At 39.2% G+C, this 19,319-nt stretch overlaps 1 protein-coding gene across 2 annotated transcripts in view; it reads right to left on the reverse strand.

Moving 5' to 3' along the window:
• Positions 1–19,319, reverse strand: part of PLG (plasminogen) — a 52,969-nt gene that overhangs the window by 20,441 nt on the left and 13,209 nt on the right. For both annotated transcript variants that reach the window (XM_011934989.1, XM_011934988.1), the window contains exons 7-12: positions 17,811–17,929; positions 16,112–16,274; positions 15,731–15,876; positions 12,068–12,227; positions 2,801–2,982; positions 2,138–2,286 (exon numbers count right to left, since the gene is read on the reverse strand). In XM_011934989.1, coding sequence (XP_011790379.1) covers positions 2,138–2,286; positions 2,801–2,982; positions 12,068–12,227; positions 15,731–15,876; positions 16,112–16,274; positions 17,811–17,929 — 919 coding nt within the window. The remainder of the gene's footprint in view (positions 1–2,137; positions 2,287–2,800; positions 2,983–12,067; positions 12,228–15,730; positions 15,877–16,111; positions 16,275–17,810; positions 17,930–19,319) is intronic.

Consider the following 19,319-nt stretch of genomic DNA (forward strand, 5'->3'; position numbering starts at 1 on the left):
TTTGTATTTTTAGTAGAGATGAGGTTTCACCATTTTGGCCAGGCTAGTCTCGAACTCCTGACCTCAGGTGTTCCACTTGCCTCAGCCTCCCAAAGTGTAGGGATTACAGGTGTGAACCACCACGTCCGGCCTCTTCTTCCTTCCTTTCTATTATTATTATTATTGTTATTGTATTTTTTTGGCAAAGTTATTTTTTGAATGCTCTAAAGCCATCCGTCCTGTGCCCCAGTTCAAAAGGAGTTATGAGGCCACACCCCTGGACAGGGAGTGGTGACCCTGAGAGGTCTTTGGGGACTGGGTCTCCCCTTCAGGCACGTGACCCAGTGGAAGTCTTACAGCCCCAGCACCGAAGGACAGTGGGACATCATTGATGTGCATTGTCCGTGGGGGCTCTGTGCTCTCCTGCCCGATGAAGCCTGTTTTCTGTTGATTCAGAAACATTTATTTCCATGCATTGTGCACCCTCTATGGGGCAAGACACAGAAAGGCAGTGTTGTCCTTCCCTTCATATGATACTGTGATAGAATCAGAAATGTGTATTTGGTCTCTGCCCCCCCGGTTCCTGACATAGAGCTCCTAAATCCCTTGGAGGTTCCTGAGTGAAGGGAACATCTTTTGTTCGAATGAAGCAACTCTTGGTGGGTTCCTGGATAGTCTTAGGATGGGGTTGGTTGCCAAGGGAATCAACCATGTGATTGGAGGGTTGGAACCGTTCAGCCCCCCACGTCCAACCTCCAGGGAGGGAAGAGGAGCTGAAGGTGAGCTGGTCTCCAATGGCCAATGATGTATTCAACTGTGCCTCTGTAATGAAGCCTCCATAAAATCCCAGCAAGACTGCACTTGGAGAGCTTCTGGGTTGCTGAACACTTGGGGTACCAGGGGCTTGTGCACTGGAAAGGGCATGGAAGCTCTGAGCTCCTTCTTACATGCCTTGCCCCGTGCATCTCTTCTGTCTGGCTGTTCACTGGGATCCTTTGTAATATCTTTTATAATAAATGGGTAAATAAAAGTAACGTGTTCCCCTGAGTTCTCTGAGCCACTCCAGCAAAGTAATCAAACCCAAGGAGGGTCATGTAGAAAAACAGATTTTTTTTTTTTTTTTTTTGAAGACGGACTCTCGCTCTGTCGCCCAGGCTGGAGTGCAGTGGCCAGATCTCAGCTCACTGCAAGCTCCGCCTCCCGGGTTCACGCCATTCTCCTGCCTCAGCCTCCCAAGTAGCTAGGACTACAGGCGCCCGCCACCTCACCTGGCTAGTTTTTTGTATTTTTTAGTAGAGACGGGGTTTCACTGTGTTAGCCAGGATGGTCTCGATCTCCTGACCTCATGATTTGCCCGTCTCGGCCTCCCAAAGTGCTGAGATTACAGACTTGAGCCACTGCGCCCGGCCTAGAAAAACAGATTTTTATCCAGTTGGGCAGAAGTACAGGTCACAGCCTGGATCTTGGGATTGGCATCTGCAGTGGGGCAGTCTTGTGAGACTGAGCCTTAACTTATGGGATCTGACACTGTCTCCAGATACAGTGTCAGGACTGAGTTCCATTGTAGGACACCCAGCTGGTATCTGCTGGAGACTCGCTTGGGGTGTGAGGAGAAATCACACCCATCTGGTGTGAGAAGTGTTATGTTGCATGGGTGTAACAGTGGGGGAACATAGGCACTTTGGTTTTCCTTATATCTCAGTCTTCCCTATACACAGGCCCCAAAGTAAACCATCGCAGGGAATGCACGAGGCTAAGGGAAGTCCCATGGTGACCTGATGGCCCATCCAAATCTTTTCTAGAAAAATCTGACTTAAACTTCATAAAGGGCATCTTTGATTACCAGAGCCTAGCATACAAACACTAGAAACTAGAAGCAGTGCCCAATAATGGAAACTTTAAAGAAATGTCACTAAAGGGAAGAGGCCTGAGAAACCTCATGCATGGAGGTTTCCTGGCCTGTGCTGCCTGTACTTTCTATACTGAGGCCGATTATATTCTAGCTTAGCCCCCTGATGCCTTTCCAATATTTTCTTCTGCCCCCTCTCCCCGCTTGCAAAAAAGAGCAGCCCAGGCAGATTTTCTGTAATGCAGAACCAATTCTGTTTGCAAAGATTGGTGAGCAAAAGGCAAAAGAGTCCAAATCAAAGTGGCTTACGTTTTTTTCCAGACCTGCCCGTGGATTTGTCTCTGGAGTGAAAATGCTGTGTCTGTGGGGCTCCTGGGCAGCCCATTCCTGGCATGGCATCCCAGTAACAGTGGTTGCCTTCTTGCCTCGGTATCCTTTCCCATTCCCAAACATACAGTCTGTACGGGGGAAAGAATGGATGCTTATGAACAGCCGCACAGACCCAGGATGATATGGAATCAATACAGTCATGTCAGATTTCTCTAGGATGACAGAATCAGGGGCCACATTCCTCAGAAACTGCAGTGCTGAAGACTGCAATGAACACTGTCCACCTTAAGAAATTACTGGAGATGCTTATTGGCTTGGAAAGAATCACAAATATGGCAGCATGATAGAATAGGAATTTGGACTGGGACACTGAGATAACCCATTTTAGAACAAGGTGAGTGGTTAAGTTGAACACCCTGGAGGGTTTGCACCTGTCCTAAAGGCACAGCCCACTCACATTGTGCCAAAAGTCACACCTCTGCCTCCTCCAGAGAGTGCACTGAGGCTTCCTTCCACATGGCCAGACTCTCTAAAAACATTTGATTTCCCATGTAGCATGGAAGGCTTCTGCATCAGTGAGATTTTCCATGGTTTTTCATCCCAGCGTCCAAGTGTGTAGATGTCTAGCCACAGATTTCTTACCTTCCTCGGAAGGAGTCTCTGCATCTGGAAGTTGGGCCACAGGCGGAGGTGCTGCAACACTCCCTTCTGTTCCTGAGCATTTTTTCAGGTTGCAGTACTCCCACCTGACGCTGGGGTCTGTGGTAAAACACCAGGGGCCTTTATCAGCATCTGGATTCCTGCAGTAGTTCATTGTCAGGCCACTGGAAATTCCAAAACAATAGAGGTCACAAGAGGTGGGAGAATATTCAGGGGCACCCAGCACCCTCTACATTTTGTTCTAACAAAGTGTTAACAAGTGGCTCTGAAATATTCCCATTATAGGTGCAATAATGGTGTACCAAACACAAATGGTCCTCAACTTCTGAACAACTGTGTACATTTCAAAGACAGATTTTAATTTTTATTTAAAAAATCAAAAGTAGGATATGCTCCATATTAAAAACTCAGATCATACATAAATCTGTAAATAAAAGGATCAGAATATCCTCCTCCCACCTTCTGCCAAATACATTTCTCAGGAATAACAGGTACAGATTTTAAAGTGTATATTTTATATTTTTATGCACATAAAAATGTTTCTCTAACTGTCTAGCTCTCTGTATTTCTCTCTGTAGGACTATATTGTGACATGTGCATTGGAACTAAGATATATTTCTCCAAGGAGGAAATGGCATCCAAGATGGTACCATTCCTGGGCCAGTCACCTTACTCTAAGTACTCATAGTGTAACTAAAGGGCTCTACTTTTACTATGAAAAACAACCATGACAATAGTGTTACTGTCAATACCGTATCAGGTGTGTGAAGTGGGTTTGTTTCTGCTAGACTTATCAAAGCCGCCCTGGGAAACTAGCTCCCAGGCAAGATGCCATTTCTTTAGGGTGGGTTCCTGGGCAGGACCTCCTCTCCTGCTCTCAGTCCATCCTCTGCTGGTCACAGCCACTCCGGGTCTGAGGGAATGGGGGATGAGTTGAAAAAACAGTGGGACTCAAGACATAAAGGGAGACTGCTGGGTAGACTATGGGATCTGAAGAGGTTGGGCAGCTACGGAGGAGTCCGAAAACAAGGGAGTAAGAGGCAAAGCAGGCGAGGACCCCGGGCTGGGGGGATCTTGGAGAATGTGCTCTCCTTCATGCCTCCCAAGAATGTTGCTCCAGCCTCTCAGTATCCTCACATTTATGACCTGTGACTGTCTGAAAAAACGGGAAATGTATTATGTACCATGGGAATGCAACACTGTCTCTCTAGAGACCCTGCACATGTGATCTAGTCTCACGCCCAGACACCCCATTTGAGGAAGCTCGTAGTCCAAGCAACTGAATGTGTTAAAAGGCTGAGCACTTGAAACAGATTTCCACTCTTTTCAATTGAGGTATACTTTTACATAGTGTGAAAGGCACAGATTATTATTATTATACTTTATGTTCTAGGGTACATGTGTACAACGTGCAGGTTTGTTACATATGTATATATGCACCATGTTGGTGTGCTGCACCCATTAACTCGTCATTTACATTAGGTATATCTCTTAATGCTATCTCTTCCCCCTCCCCTCACCCCACAACAGGCCCTGGTGTGTGATGTTCCCCTTCCTTTGTCTGAGTGTTCTCATTATTCAATTTCCACCTATGAGTGAGAACATGTGGTATTTGGCTTTCTGTTCTTGGGATAGTTTGCTGAGAATGATGGTTTCCAGCTGCATCCATGTCCCTACAAAGGACATGAACTCATCCTTTTTTATGGCTGCATAGTATTCCATGGTGTATATGTGCCATATTTTCTTAATCCAGTCTGTCATTGATGGACATTTGGGTTGGTTCCAAGTCTTTGCTATTGTGAATAGTGCCGCAATAAACATATGTGGAAATGCATGGATCTTAAATGTCGTTTGGTGGGTTTTGATGATCACCTATACTTGTGTAACCCACACTCCTATATGATACAGAACACTTTCAATACTCTAGAAACACCCTGTGTCAAGGCTCATTCAATTCCTGCTACCCTCTTCCCACTGCCAGAGGAAAATACTGTTGGTTTCCTTCACCAAAAATTAGTTTTGCCTCTCCTCAAACCTGATACAAATGGACTCACACAGAACATACAATTTTGTATCTGCTTTCTTTCCTTAATATAATGTTTTTGAGTTCCATCCATCCTATTTGAGAGGGTCAGTCACTTCTTCATTTTAATTGCTTAATAATATTCCATTATATGAATAAATCACAAATTATCAATTCATTTTCTCATTGACTGACATTGTAGTTGTTTACAGTGTGGGGTGATAAGAACTAGAGCTGCTGTGAATATTCTTGTAGATCTCTTTGTGGACTTCTGTTTTCATTTCCATGGGGTAAATATTCAGAATAGAATTGCAGTTTTGTGGGGTAGACTCATATTTATTTAACTTTACAAAAAACCAGCAGACTGATTTCCAAAGTGGTTGTACCATTTTTTACTTTGACCAGCATGTGAGACAGCTGCTCATCCTCACTCCACATCAGTGACAGCATTTATTGTTGTGTCTTCTTAATGATACCCATGCCCGTTAAGTGATGGTGACATCTTGTGATGGTTATAATTCTTATTTCTTTGATGGCTAAGATGTTGAGCATTTTTTCAGGTGCTTATTGACCATCTGTCCATCATCCCCTGAGAAATTTCCTATTCAATTCTGTTGCCCATTTTAATTAGGTTGTTTGTCCTCTGGTTAGTGAGTGGGAGAAACGTTTATACTCTAGGTACAAATCATTTGTCAGATATATGGATGGAGAGGATTTTTCTTCCAGTCCGCTACTTACCTATTGATTTTTTAACAATGACTTTTGATGAACATAACTTTCATTTTATGAAAGCCCAAATTATAATTTATTTTCTTTTAGCTCTAGTGTTTTCTGCGTCCTGCCTGAAAAAAATTTTGCCTTCCTCAAGTTTGTGAAAATATTATACATTTTCCTGGAATTGTTTTATTTCAGCTTAAGTTTTAGCTCTTACATTTAGATCTAGGAGCTTTTGCACATTAATTTGGGGTGGAAAGTAGAAGTCAAAATTTGTTTTTATTTTTGTTTTCTAGATGGACATCCAGTTGTTTCACAATGATTTTGGAAAAGATGTTTTTCCCTATTGAATTGCCTTGTCACCTACATAGAAACTAAATTTATCATGTATATATGGATCTCTTGTTGGACCGTCCACTTGTGTATCTGTATACTTTTTTTTTTTCCAGTACCACATATCTTGTTTGCTGTGCCTTTATAAGTCTTTACCTTTGGGTAAGTAAGTCCTCCAACTTTTTTCTTCTCTTTAAATATTGTCCTGGTGATTCTAGCATATACATTGTCACATTAAAAAAAAAAAAAGACTGCTGAGAATCTGCCTGGGTATGGGCTGAATCCAAAGATCAATTTGGTGAGAAGTGATATTGACTCTCTTAACATATAAGCATGATATATCTTTATTTCAATCTTTTAATTTCTTCCTTAACAATTGGGAATAGCCTGAATCCAAAGATGAATTTGGTGAGAAGTGATATTGACTCTTTTAATATATAAGCATGATACATCTTTATTTAGATCTTTTGATTTCTTCCTTAACAATGTTTTTTAGTATGCAGTATATAGTTCTTGTGCATATTATGTTAAATGTATCACTAAATCTTTTGTGGTTTTGATACTATTGTCAGTGATATTGCTCTGACATTTTTATTTTCCAGTTGATTATTGGCAGTATATAAAAATACAACTACTTTTAATATATTGACCATGTATATACTTATGTGTTCTCCAATCTTGCAAAATTTAATTATTAGTCTTCAGGACTCTCTGCATCCATTAATTAAGCTTTCTGTGAATATAGGCTGTTTTACTTCTTCCTTTCCAAACTTTAGGCCCTTTCTTTCTTTCCTTCCTTTTTTTCTCTCTTTTTGTTTTGTTTTCAGGTCTTATGGCAATGGTTGTGATCAATGTAGTAAAATGCTGATTAGAAGTATTGAGAGCAAACATATTTTTCTTATTCCCAACCTTAGAGAGAAAACATTCATCTTTTACCATTAAGTTGATGTTATCTGGAGGTCTTTTGTAGATGCCCTTGATCAAGTTAAAGAAGTTCCAGGCTATTCATAGTTTGCTGAGACATTTTATCATGGATGAGTGTTAAATTTTGTCACATTTTTCTTCTGAATCTATTATATAATCATATGATTTATCACTTTTATTCTGTTAACATGTTGGATTACATGGATTGTTTTGTAAATGTTAAGCCAGCCTCGGGTTCTTGAAGAGAAGCGTCACTTGTTTGGGATGTTCATCATGTTAATGATTAAAATTTTGTTACATCTTTTTATGTTTATGTTCACAACACATACTGTGCTATAGTTTCTCACAATATCCTTGTCTACTTTTTTACAACGAGGGGTTTTTATTTTTTTCTCACAAATTGAGTTGAGAAGTGTTCCCTTCTCCTCTATTTTCTGTAACAGATTATGAAGAATTGGATTTCTTTTTAATAATAATAAAATTTCTAATGATGCCATCTGGGCTTAGAGTGTTGTCTGTGGGAAGTTTATTGATTTATTAATGTAGATTAACCTGCTAAAGATTATATACACATGTTGCCTTTAATAGATATCAGGTTGGTTACAAATTTAGTTTATTCAGTGTCCAATTTGCTTATTTGGTTTTTTTTTTCCTAAGGAATTAGTCCATATTATCTAGGTTATTGAATTTGTCAACATAAAGTTGCTCTCAATATTTGTTTATTAGCTTTAATATGTAAAGGATCCTATAGCAATGACTCTTCCCCTTTTTCACTCCTGGTGTTGATGGTGGTGCTCCCTCCTTTGTCATCAGTTTAGGCAGAGTTTTATCAATCACATGGATCTTTGAAAAGAACCAACTTTCTGTTTCACGGATTTACTCAATTGTTTGTCTGTATTCTTATACACTGGATTTCACTGATTTTCATTCTTTCTTTCCTTCCACTTGCCTTGGATCTCACTTGCTTCTCCTTTTCTAGATTTTTAAATTATCTTAAATCAACAGTTCTCAAAGTTTTTGGTCTTAGGACCCCTTTAACTCTTAAAAAGTATTGGGGATCCTAAAGAGCTTTCATTTTGTAATATATACTATGAATATTTATTGCATCCGAAACTAAAAATGTTTTTAAACATAATAGACAATCACATATTTTATTAGCCATCAGAGAGATAATGTGATCAAACATTATGTAGCCGCTGGGAAACTCTACTGTACACTTATCAGGAAATGCAAGTGAAATGGTAAATAAAATCTTTTTTTTTTTTTTTAATTTTAAAGTGTTTTAGCCTCATAGACTGTTTCTGAAGGGATCTCAAGAGACTTCTTCAGGTTTCTCCAGACCATACTTTGAGAAATGCTATCTTAAGTCATTGATTTTTACGTGTTTCTATTTTCTACTCAAAGCATTTAAAGTTATAAAACCCTAAAAACATTTGCTGCATCATGCAAAGTTTGATATATTGTATTTCTACTATTATTCAGTTCAAAACTTTTCTAAATTCCTTGATGATTTCTTCTTTGAATTACGAAGTATTTGGAAATGCGTTGCTTCATTTTCAAATATTTGATAATTTCCCAATTTTTTTGTTATTTATATCTCATTTAATTCTGTTTTGCTCAGAAAACAGACTCTGTATCATTTTAATTCCTTTAAATCTGTTGAGACTTGCTATAAGGCCACACATATGGTATATGTCGGTGAATGCCCCATGCATACTTGAATGTGTATTCTGCAGTTTGGCATAGTGTTAAATAGGTTGACAATTTCCTTTAAAACATATGTATTCTTTCTGATTTTTTGTGTATTTTTTCTATTATATTTTGTTTGGGAAGATGTATAACCATATGGAAAGAGACATTAGGATATCTCCAACTCTAATTGTGGGCTTATCCGTTCATCTCTTGTTGATGAACTCTGTCAATTTTTGCTTCATATATCAGAAGGGCTCTTATGAGAGTACAACCCAGTTAGCATTGTTAAGTCTTAATGAATAAACCTTTTTTCACTTAAGAAATAACTTTTTCATCTTGGTATTATTTCTTGTAGATTACTTTGGGATTAACATTACCACTCCAGCTTTCTTCTGATTCTTATTTTCATGATACATCATTTTCCACACTTGGTTTTTGAGCTAGCTCTTTACAATTAAAGAGCATGTATGGTAAAAAGAACATAATTGGGCTTTGAATTTTATTCTGCTTAACAATCTCTGCCTTTTATGTGCAATGTTTAATCCCTTTATATTTCATATAGTTAGGAGTATATTAAATATACTTTCAGTTCAGTTTAAGTCTACCATAATGCCATGTATTTTCTCTCTTTGCCATATCTTTTTCATTCTTTTTTCTTTCTTTCTGTCCTTTTGGTTAAATGGAATATTCTTATTATTATCTATTCCTCCAAGTTTAAATTTTTTTAGTTGCTCTAGGATTTACAATAACCCTTTTTAACTTACCACCTTCAACCATTTGTTTACATTATATAACTTCATGGATAATGTAATAAACTTAGAACAGTATACTTCCATTTATCTCCTACATTATTTATGTGACTATTTAAAAATTTTTTACTTTTACATACATTAAAATAGCAATACATTGCTATCATTTTACTTCAAGTAGTCTATTATTATCTTTTTGTTTGTTTGTTTGTTTTGAGTCTCGCTCTGTCGCCCAGGCTGGAGTGCAATGGCACGATCTCAGCTCACTGCAACATCTGCCTCCTGGGTTCAAGCGATTCTTCTGCCTCAGCCTCCTGAGTAGCTGGGATTACAGGCATGCACCACCATGCTCAGCTAGTGTTTTATTTTTAGTAGAGATGGGGTTTTACCATGTTGGTCAGGCTGATCTTGAACTCCTGACCTTATGATCTGCCCAAATCAGCCTCCCATCAATTATCTTTTAAAGAAATTAAGGCATTAAATATAAATATTTTGCATTTGCCATTTATAGGGTTCTTCCTTGCTTAGTATAAAGTTCCCATCAGGCACTACTTTTCTTCTACCAAAATAGATTGCTAGAACATATTTTATTATATAAACCTAGTAATGAAATATTCTCTTAGTGTTTTTTTTTTATTTGCTGGGGGGAGGCAGAATATGTATTTATATAACATTCATTTTCAAGGGATATTTTTGCTGGATATAACATTCTATGTTAATCCTTTTTGTTTTTTTTCTATCACTTTAAAGTTGTTATCTGATTGCTTCTGACCAGCATAGTTTCTGACGTGAAGGCATCAGTCATTTTTACCACTATTCTTCTGTGTAAACATATGTGTTCTTCTTCTGGCTTCTAATAAGATTTTTCTTGTTGCTTCAAGTGTTTTTTCTGTCCTAATATCTCTTTCCTCTCTTGTGACTTGCTTTACACATATATGAAATCTTTTGATATTTTCACAGGTATTCTTGAGGCTCTGTTTCTTTATTTTTTCAGTCTTTGTATGTGTGTACTGCAGTTTGTATCACTTCTATTGAATTATTTTCTAGTTAACTTTTTCTTCTGTAATGTCTAACCTGATGGTAAGTCTATCCAGTAAATTTTTCACTAAACATGTACATTTTTTAGTTATTCAATTTCCTTTTGGCTATTTTATAATTTTCCTCTGTTGATATTATCCATTTGTTTCTGTCATGTTCATGTTTCCTTTAAATTCTTGAACACAATTATGATATGTATATTTCAAATCTTCTTGCCAATTTCTTCATTTCTGGGTCTGTTTGTACTGAGTGCTTTTTCTCCTGGTTATGGACCACACTGTCTGGTAAAGTTATAAATTTAGGTCACACATTGTGGATGCCACATAACTGAGCAACTTGATTTTGTTGTTTGCCTCTAAAGAGGGTTGAATTTTCTTCTGGCAATCATTAACTTACTTGGAGATCATGCTGATTATTTTAGAATTGCTTTTCAGCTTTACTATGCTGTTTCTGGAGTGGCCTTTATTATAGGAATACACTAATCCTACTTCCAAAGTATGGCTTTATGTGGTGACTACTGAATGCCCAAGATGTTCAGCGAGGTCTCTCCTCTGGCTGGTCAGAACTCAGATATCCCCAGTGCTATGTGAGCTCTGGCATCTCCATTGAACTCACTGTTCCCCTGCAGTTTTTCTTTCCCCAGCAGCTGTTCTTTATCCTACTTTCTCTCTGGAACCTCTCCCTGTGCATATGCAGCTTTCTATGTAGCCAAAGACTTGAGGACTTTTCTATGGACATTCCTGGAGCTCCTTTCCTCTACAAATCCTTTCATGTTATTACCTAGCTTAGAAAATCTCAGTTGTTTTAGTAATCCCAAATTCCAGTCTCCTTCCTCAGTTCACCAAGACTGCGGTGGTCGGCTTGGGCTTCATCTCCTTGTTCTTTAGCCCAGGAGGGGTCTCCAGGAACAAAGCCAAGGGTATTATAGGGTTGATTTCATTTGATTCCCTTTCTAAATTATCTCAGTTTATCTGTTCTCCAATATGTAAAAACAGTTTTTTCTATATATTGTATACTCATTTATGGAAGAAAGGCTGTCCTTGTTAGACCTGGTTTTCTGTTCATCTAACGGCCTCTTTCGCTTTTCAGCATCTGTGTATCCTGTTTTTGTTCTTCATGTCCCAGCAACCCATATCCTTTCGGACCTGGGTGCTCAGGACCCACTGTGTTTATACAGGTCAGAATATATATATACACACATATATACACATATATATGATATACAAGTGTATCATAAGTATATATATACAAGTATATGATACACATATATATGATATACATATATGTGTGTGTATATATGCACACATATGTGTACATATATGTGTGTATATATATATTCATACTTATATATAAAAAGTATATATACTTGTGACCCAAGACAAAAACAGCAAATTCAACCTTCATTTTAGGGGTTGGAGGTTAAAATGATAGATTTCTATGGTAGAAATATTGCACTGATATTTAGTGGGCATTGTGGAATGGTACTGTTTCTAAGCATTTGCTCATATGTACTCCTGAGCTTTCAATTAATGTGACCTCATCACCTGCAGATATCCTCCTGCTTCCATAAAACTACTCAGGAAATACAGCCAGCCTAAAATTTCTCTTCTCTCAGGCCCTTTCTTCAAAAGCAAGGTTCTTGAGACATTTTTCTACACATTCTGGGTCTAAGAGAAATTTGGTCCTGGGAAGTTGGCTCAAAGCATGAAGCATGGCTCTTTTAACAGAAATTTCAGTTGGCTGATGCCCCTCTTACAGTAAAAATCAAAGACATACGCATTTGGGTAGTTTTCTGGGGTCTTCTGATGCCGGTGTGGTGTCATAGATGACCAAGATTGACACTTCTTTCCTGTGGTGGTGGTGGAGGATGTGCCTCGGTAGCTCTGCCCATCACCATGGTAGCACTCCTGGACCACAGGGGTAAGCTCAGGTGGTGCTGAAATTAAAATAAAAGAAATCAAGCTTAACAAATAATGAAAAAAAAAGAAGCGTGAAGCAATTTATGACAAAAACAGTACAGTAGCCTCTGAGAATTATGACTGTTCTCTTTTCTGTATTAGCAGACAGATTAACATTAAAAATAGATTTATAGCATTTTAGAACATTAATAAATTCTTAGTAATATTTCATTTAAAACCTGGGTGGGAAAGAACAGACAGAGTACTTAAAATTGGAAACTGCACTTACGTGCAAGCTCTTTTTTATGGATCTCTACTGAGTGTTCATGAGAACATGAGGGCAGATGAGAGGAGGATGCATTCGGCAGTGCTGACTGTGGGTGGTGAGTGGCTGTCAGTCGGGGGCAGACATGAAACCTTTATACATTTCTGTAGATACTTCCCCAAACAAAGCCAAAGACCAAAGCTTCTGGGTGATAGGGCAGGAGATGGCCCTGCATCTAAGACTGCAGGCAAAGATCCACAGCTTCTCAGAGAGTGGTGGAGCCAAAAATCTTATTCCCTTGGAGAAGTTACAGGGAATCCTCTTGTGCCCAACATCCTGCATTGCAATGAAACAGAAGCCTACTACTCTTTCTTTCCAAACCCACCACAGGTACAAGTTTCATCAGAAGGAGGCAAAAGAACACTGAAAAATCACTACTTTCAAAGCTAAGCTGTGCTCAACTTAAGAGGGAGGTAGGCCAGGGAGATAAGTATTCTCCTATGTCCACCAAAAAGTGAGCACTCAGTAACGAGAAACAGCTGAGTGTCAATGGGGTTAGATTATGTGTATGAAGAGATCTCCTTTGTAGTGCAGGCATGCAGTGACTGCTGAAATCTGGAGAAAACTCTTCAGCACCCCAGGCCCCACTCTAAGCAAAAGACAGCAGTAGTACATCACTGGAGGAATTTATATCTGTTTTGCACTTAAGGTAAAACTAGCAACCACAAATCCCAAATTCAGTTAAACTAGTGACTACATTGACTCAATTATCCACAACATATATTTGCAAGAGAAGGGTGTCTGTTTCAAAGTATAAACAATATTTACTGCAACCTCTACTGTTCTTCTATTTATAATGTCTAGTGTTTGATTAAAGAATTACAAGACACATAAAAAACCCAAGGGGGAAAAAAAAAGCCACTGTTGAATAATAAAGCAATCCAGAGAGTCAGATTTACAGAAGATGCCATCTGGAAGCTATCAGATTGGGATTGTGTGATACCTACGTTAATATGTTAAACAATCTTGTCGTAATGGTGGACAATATGTATGGATAGGTAGAGAATTTCAGCAAAGAGATGGAAACTATAGAAAAGAGTAACATGAAAATGCTAGAAAAAAAGTCACAACATCAGAGATGAAGAATTCTCTCAGTGGGCTGAGGAGATGACTAGACACAACTGACAAAATGATCCATAAACTTGGAAATAGTTACTAGAACTTATCCAAACCAACACACAAAGAGAGAAAAAGAGTTACTGGAAAAAAAAAAAAGGAGAACAAGCTTACAAGATTTATGAAACAACATGAATGTTCTAACACGTGGGTACTTAGAGTCCCAAAAGGAAAATACAGAGAGAGAAAAGTGAAAAAAGAAACATTTGAACATATAATGGCTATGAATTTTACAAGGACAATGAAAATCGACAATCTAGGCTGGGCGCAGTTGCTCACACCTGTACTGTCAGCATTTTGGGAGGCCAAGGTGATGGATCGTCTGAGGTCAGAGTTTGAGACCAGCCCGGCCAACATGGCAAAACTCTGTCTCTACCAAAAATACAAAAATTAGCTGGGCCTGGTGGCACATGCCTGTAGTCCCAGCTACTCAGGAGGCTGAAGCAGGAGAATCACTTGAACCTGGGAGGTGGAGGTTGCAGTGAGCCGAGACTGCGCCACTGCACTCCAGTCTGGGTGACAGAGTGAGGCTCCATCTCAAAAAAAAAAAAAAAAAGAGAGAAAAGAAAAAAATCAACAATCTACAAATCTAGGAACTCAGAATATCTCAAGCAGATTAAACACAAAGAAATTCATAATAAACACATCATAGTCAAACTGTTGAATAACAAAGATGAGTAAATCTTAAAGGTAGTCAGAGAAAAATGACCTATTGAAAACATAGGAACAAAATCAGATTTCTAGTCAAACTATTTAAAACAGAAGATAATGGAACATCATCATTAAAGCATTGCAAGGAATGAAACTCTCAACTCAGCATCTATGTTCAGCAAAATTACTTTTAAAAACTGAAGGCAAAATACTTTTTCAGACACTGAAAATCTGAAAGACTTCAGCAGTAGCAGACCTGTGCTACAAAAAATGCTAAAGGTTGTTTTTCACAGAAAGAATCTGACACCAGATGGAAATTGAGATCTACCCCAAAAGATGAGAAGCACCAGAAATGTAAAATAAAGAAAGAAAGAAAATATTTAAGATAGTTTTATTCTTAATCACTTTAAAACACAACTATTAGGGCAAAAATAGTGTTAATGTATTGTGAGATCTATGACATAGTAGAAGTAAGCTTCTATTACAAAGAGTGATAGTGTAGCATTTTGGGAGGGTGGAAGTAGAATTGCAATGATGTAAGGTTTTTGTAAGTCAAGTAGAATTATATCATTTGAAGGTGGAATGTGAAAAGTAAAAAATGTAGAAAATACTAATTTTTTTGTAGAAAATACTGAAACCATTAAAAATTAATATAATAAGTAAGTAGTGGAGATAAACTCAATCTAAATGCAGGCAGAAAAAGATGAACAAATGGGACAAAAAGAAATAACTAACTTGATGGTAGATATAAATTCAACTCTATTAACAATTGCATTAATGCAAATGGTTTGAACATTTCAATTTAAAAGCTGAGATAAATTTAAAAGAGATACAAATTTAAAAGATATATCATACAAATACTAGTGAAAATAGAGCTGTAAGACTGTATTTATATCACCATAAAGAGAGTTCAGAACTTCAGAAGAAGGAATATTCCCAGAGATAAGAAGAAACATTACATAATGATAAAGGAGTCCTTTCATCAAGAAGACATAACAATCCTAAATAAATATGTGCCTAACAACAGAGCTTCAAAATATGCAAAACAGAGTTATGATCTAAAAGAGAAATAGACTAATCTACAGTTAAAGTTGGACACATCACCATTCATCCTCAGTAGTCAATGAAGGAGGAGACAGACAATCAGTAAGGATACAGAAGAACACCAGCAACCAACTTCACCTAAATGACCTTGAGGGAACATCCCACCCAACAACCACAGAAGACACATTCTTTTCAAGAGCACATGAAACATTCACCGAGATGACTATATCCTGAACCATAAGACAAACCTCAACAAATCTAAAATAACTGAAATCATATAGGGCATGCTCTCTGACCACAATAGCATTAAACTAACAAAGCTACTGTATATTGTGATGACGCCACTGGTGTACAAAAATAAGGAGAGCACTTGGGCCCTCAGTAAGCTCCCATACCCTTGCTTACCTGTGGGATCCAACGGTTCCGTGGATACTGGGGAGGACTCACAGGACGGTATCTTACAGTACTCCCACCGCACTTGGCTGTCAGTTGTATAGCACCATGGGGCCTTTTCTCCATCAGGATTGCGGCAGTAGTTTTCATCCAAATTTCTGAAAAAGAAGTGGTTGTGAGTTTAGCTTTCCAAAAAAAAAAAGTCTGGGGAACCACACTTTGAGAACAACTGTTACGGGAAAAAACGTGCTAAAGTTCATTTCCTTTACTTATGACTAGATCAGTTTTTCTTCGAGAATACTTTATCCTGCATTCCTATAGTAACTAAAGCTAAGGCAAAGTCAATGGGATTTCACATTCCATAGCAGCAGAATGAGACTGGAGGGGACTTACTTGCAGGGAAAGTTTTCCGGTGTCCTGTTATGTGTGTGAGGGGTCTGTGCACTCCAGTGCTGACAGGTGTGCCCGGACATGGTAACAGCCACATTCCCACGATAGTTTTCACCTGTTCCCTTCAGACACTGGTAGGTGGGACCAGAAGATGGTGGAGGTGTTGCTTGAATGGGAAAAATAAATTACGATGAATAATTTTTTTCTTTTTGAGACAGAGTCTCGCTCTGTTGCCCAGACTGGAGTCAGCGGCACGATCTCAGCTCACTGCAACCTCCACCTCCCAGGTTCAAGTCTTTCTCCTGCCTCAGACTCCCAAGTAGCTCAGACTATAGGAGAGTGTCACCACGCCTGGCTAATTTTTTTGTATTTTTAGTAGAGGTAGAGTTTCACCATATTGGCCAAGCTGGTCTTGAACTCCTGACCTCGTGATCTGCCTGCCTCTGCCTCCCAAAGTGCTGGGATTACAGGCGTGAGCCACCGTGCCCAGCCCTACAATGAATAATTTTAAAATAGAGAACGCACAGATGGATGTTAATGAGGATGGCTGCAGGGTGCTCTGGCCTGCTTGTCTTCTCCTCAGCCTCTCTTGGAATTTGGCACTTGAAAATTGTTTCATGTTTTCAGAAGAAATAAATTTAGTAGCATCTATGCCTGTGAGACCCTTCATGAGGAACTCCTCCAGGGAAAGACACTTGGGTAGATGCTTCTTTCTATGTTCTCTTTGCTCAGTCCTTCCTACCTGGTAAGTATCAACACATGTCACCTCCCACCCCGAATTCTCACATACACCAAAGGTCCACTCTATTTCCTGAAGAATAAATTCTTCACTGAGTAGACATAACTGAGCGGTACCCAACATTCCATAAAAGCCAAACAACAGGGAAAGAGTCCATGGAAAGAAGGCAAAAAACACCTCCAAGGAAAAGTGTGTGCATCCAGAAATCAAGACATTCTTGAGGAAAAAAAGAAGATGACAAAAAGAGAAACGGAAAAAAGGGAAATTGATATTCACGAAAAGGGAGAATGCCTGAGGAACTTCTGCTTTCAAAGGACACGTGTCAGAGGAAAGGAGGGGAGGCCAACCCTCACTGAATCCTTTTTAACCTTTCATGCCTGTCTTTGTCTTAGTGTGTAATCCTTTGCTTCAAATTCTCAGAGAGGAAAATATGATAAAATTGTTTACTCCACATCATTTCTACTAGGTCTGCCATTTCATCTTCTCCTCCTGAACTCTTCCCCACCCCCACCCCTCACCCTCTGCTCCCCAAGTTGGAAAAACTGGACACCCACAGATCTGAACATTGTAAACAAAGACACTCTTTGTTTACAAAACAACTATTAGAACTCTGGTTAAAATGAAATTCATGTGTCAGAGAGCATGGGTCTGATTTCCTTTTAGCACAGAGAAAAGTAGAATAGGACGAACAACACCCAAAGCCTACATTTCAGTGAACTTCTGAGGCAGAAGTTTCAGATGCAAAGAAAGAAAAATATGATAAATGGACGCTCTGATCAATCACCTACAGTAACCAATAACCATCACTGTTTTAAACCAGCAATAAAATAAAGACCAATAACATCCCATAGGACTCGTAGGTCACTTTTCAGAGGCTGCACTCAGGCACTGACACATGTTTTCTTCTGATTTCAAGAACAGGGCAGGTCAGAATCCCGGAATCTGGGTGTGCACCATACTCACTGCAGCGGGGGATGTCGCAAAGTTCCCAGCGCTTGTTGGGGTTGGTGGTGAAACACCAAGGCCGTGGCTCCCCATCGGGGTTACGACAGTAATTCTTCTTCAGGTTCTTGTTTGGAAATCTGAATGGACAAGAAATATTTTAGTAGCACGGAACATTTACGTTCTTGGATGAGTCTCTTTCAAGAGCAAACATTGAGCACCTGCTGTGTGATACGCACAGTCAGGCACGGAGGAGGTGATTGGATGAAGGCTGTGTTCAGAGACGCCAACTAGGAAACAAGGCTGGCCCCGTATGCCAAGGACTTTCTTTTTCTGTTTTGTTTTTAGAGGCAGGGTCCCACTTATTGCCTAGGCTTGCCTTGAACTCCTTGAACTCACTCAAGCAATCCTCCCGCTTCCGCCCTTTAAGTAACTAGGACTACAGTCATGTGCCACCATGCCCAGCTGCCAAGCACTGTTTTTCTAACAGTTTACATGTGTAAAAATCACTCAACAGAATCAGTGACTTTATCATTTTGGCTATCTAGAAAGCTGATGTAAGCAAACTCTAGTTATTCAACCACAAATAATAGCAGTCTTTAAAATGCAAAGTGTTCCCTGACTAAAGATACTCATCTAATACCTAATAGATCCAAGAAATGGGCATCTTCATAACTTAAAGGAATGGTCCTTCTGATCTACCAGGCTCTGCTCCCACCAGCCTTGAAGCTTAGAAAAACCAAGAGGAGAAGCTGTGCTCCTGCAAGGGTCTCACCATGCAGTATGGGCTGGATCCTTCCTCAGTGGGGCCCAGTGGCTAGGGCTGTTGGATGCACTCCATGCCTGGTGGCCCTGTGCGCTTATTCATTTCCTCTCTGAGATTGTAAATGCTTACTAGGATGGGAAGAGGAGCCAGCAGTGGCTTAAGCAATCCTCTTCTTGTTCTGGTTTCCTGGAAGTGACTTTACCCAGTTTTGGACCCTTAGGGCTTTCCTGTATTTCTCCTTTGAAGGAAAATGGCAGCTGCTGTGTTTTCAGCTAGCTATTTGGAGTGGGAGGTGTACAAATTCAGTGGAGCTGCTTTCCACAGTGGAATCTGTGGCTTAACCTCATTTCTGCATTATTGAAAGTCCTGGTATGGCCCTGTAGTCATCATAGAATGAAGAGGAAGACCAGAAGCGACTGTGGAATGGGAGGTGTTTTCCAGCACAATTAATGTGAAATAGAATACTCACACAACCTTATTCTAGGCACCATCATGACTTTCTAGAGCAAGAAGCTTATTCTCATTTTAAATTCATGGTCCCCTTAGAGAATCTGATAGAAGTTATGAATCCTCATTCCAGAAAAATGCACTGATGTAAATACACATAAAGCATCAGGGATTCAGAAATCCATGATATCTGCTCATAGGTCAAAGGTTAGGAGACTTGAATCTTATTGGTACAAAGGGAAAAGAAAGACAAGGAGTAAAGAGAAAAGAAAAATGTTTGGGAAATACACCAGCAACATGGGTGTGTGTGTATTTCT

Source organism: Colobus angolensis, unplaced genomic scaffold (assembly GCF_000951035.1).
Source record: "Colobus angolensis palliatus isolate OR3802 unplaced genomic scaffold, Cang.pa_1.0 Scaffold14, whole genome shotgun sequence".
Lineage (NCBI taxonomy): Eukaryota > Metazoa > Chordata > Mammalia > Primates > Cercopithecidae > Colobus > Colobus angolensis.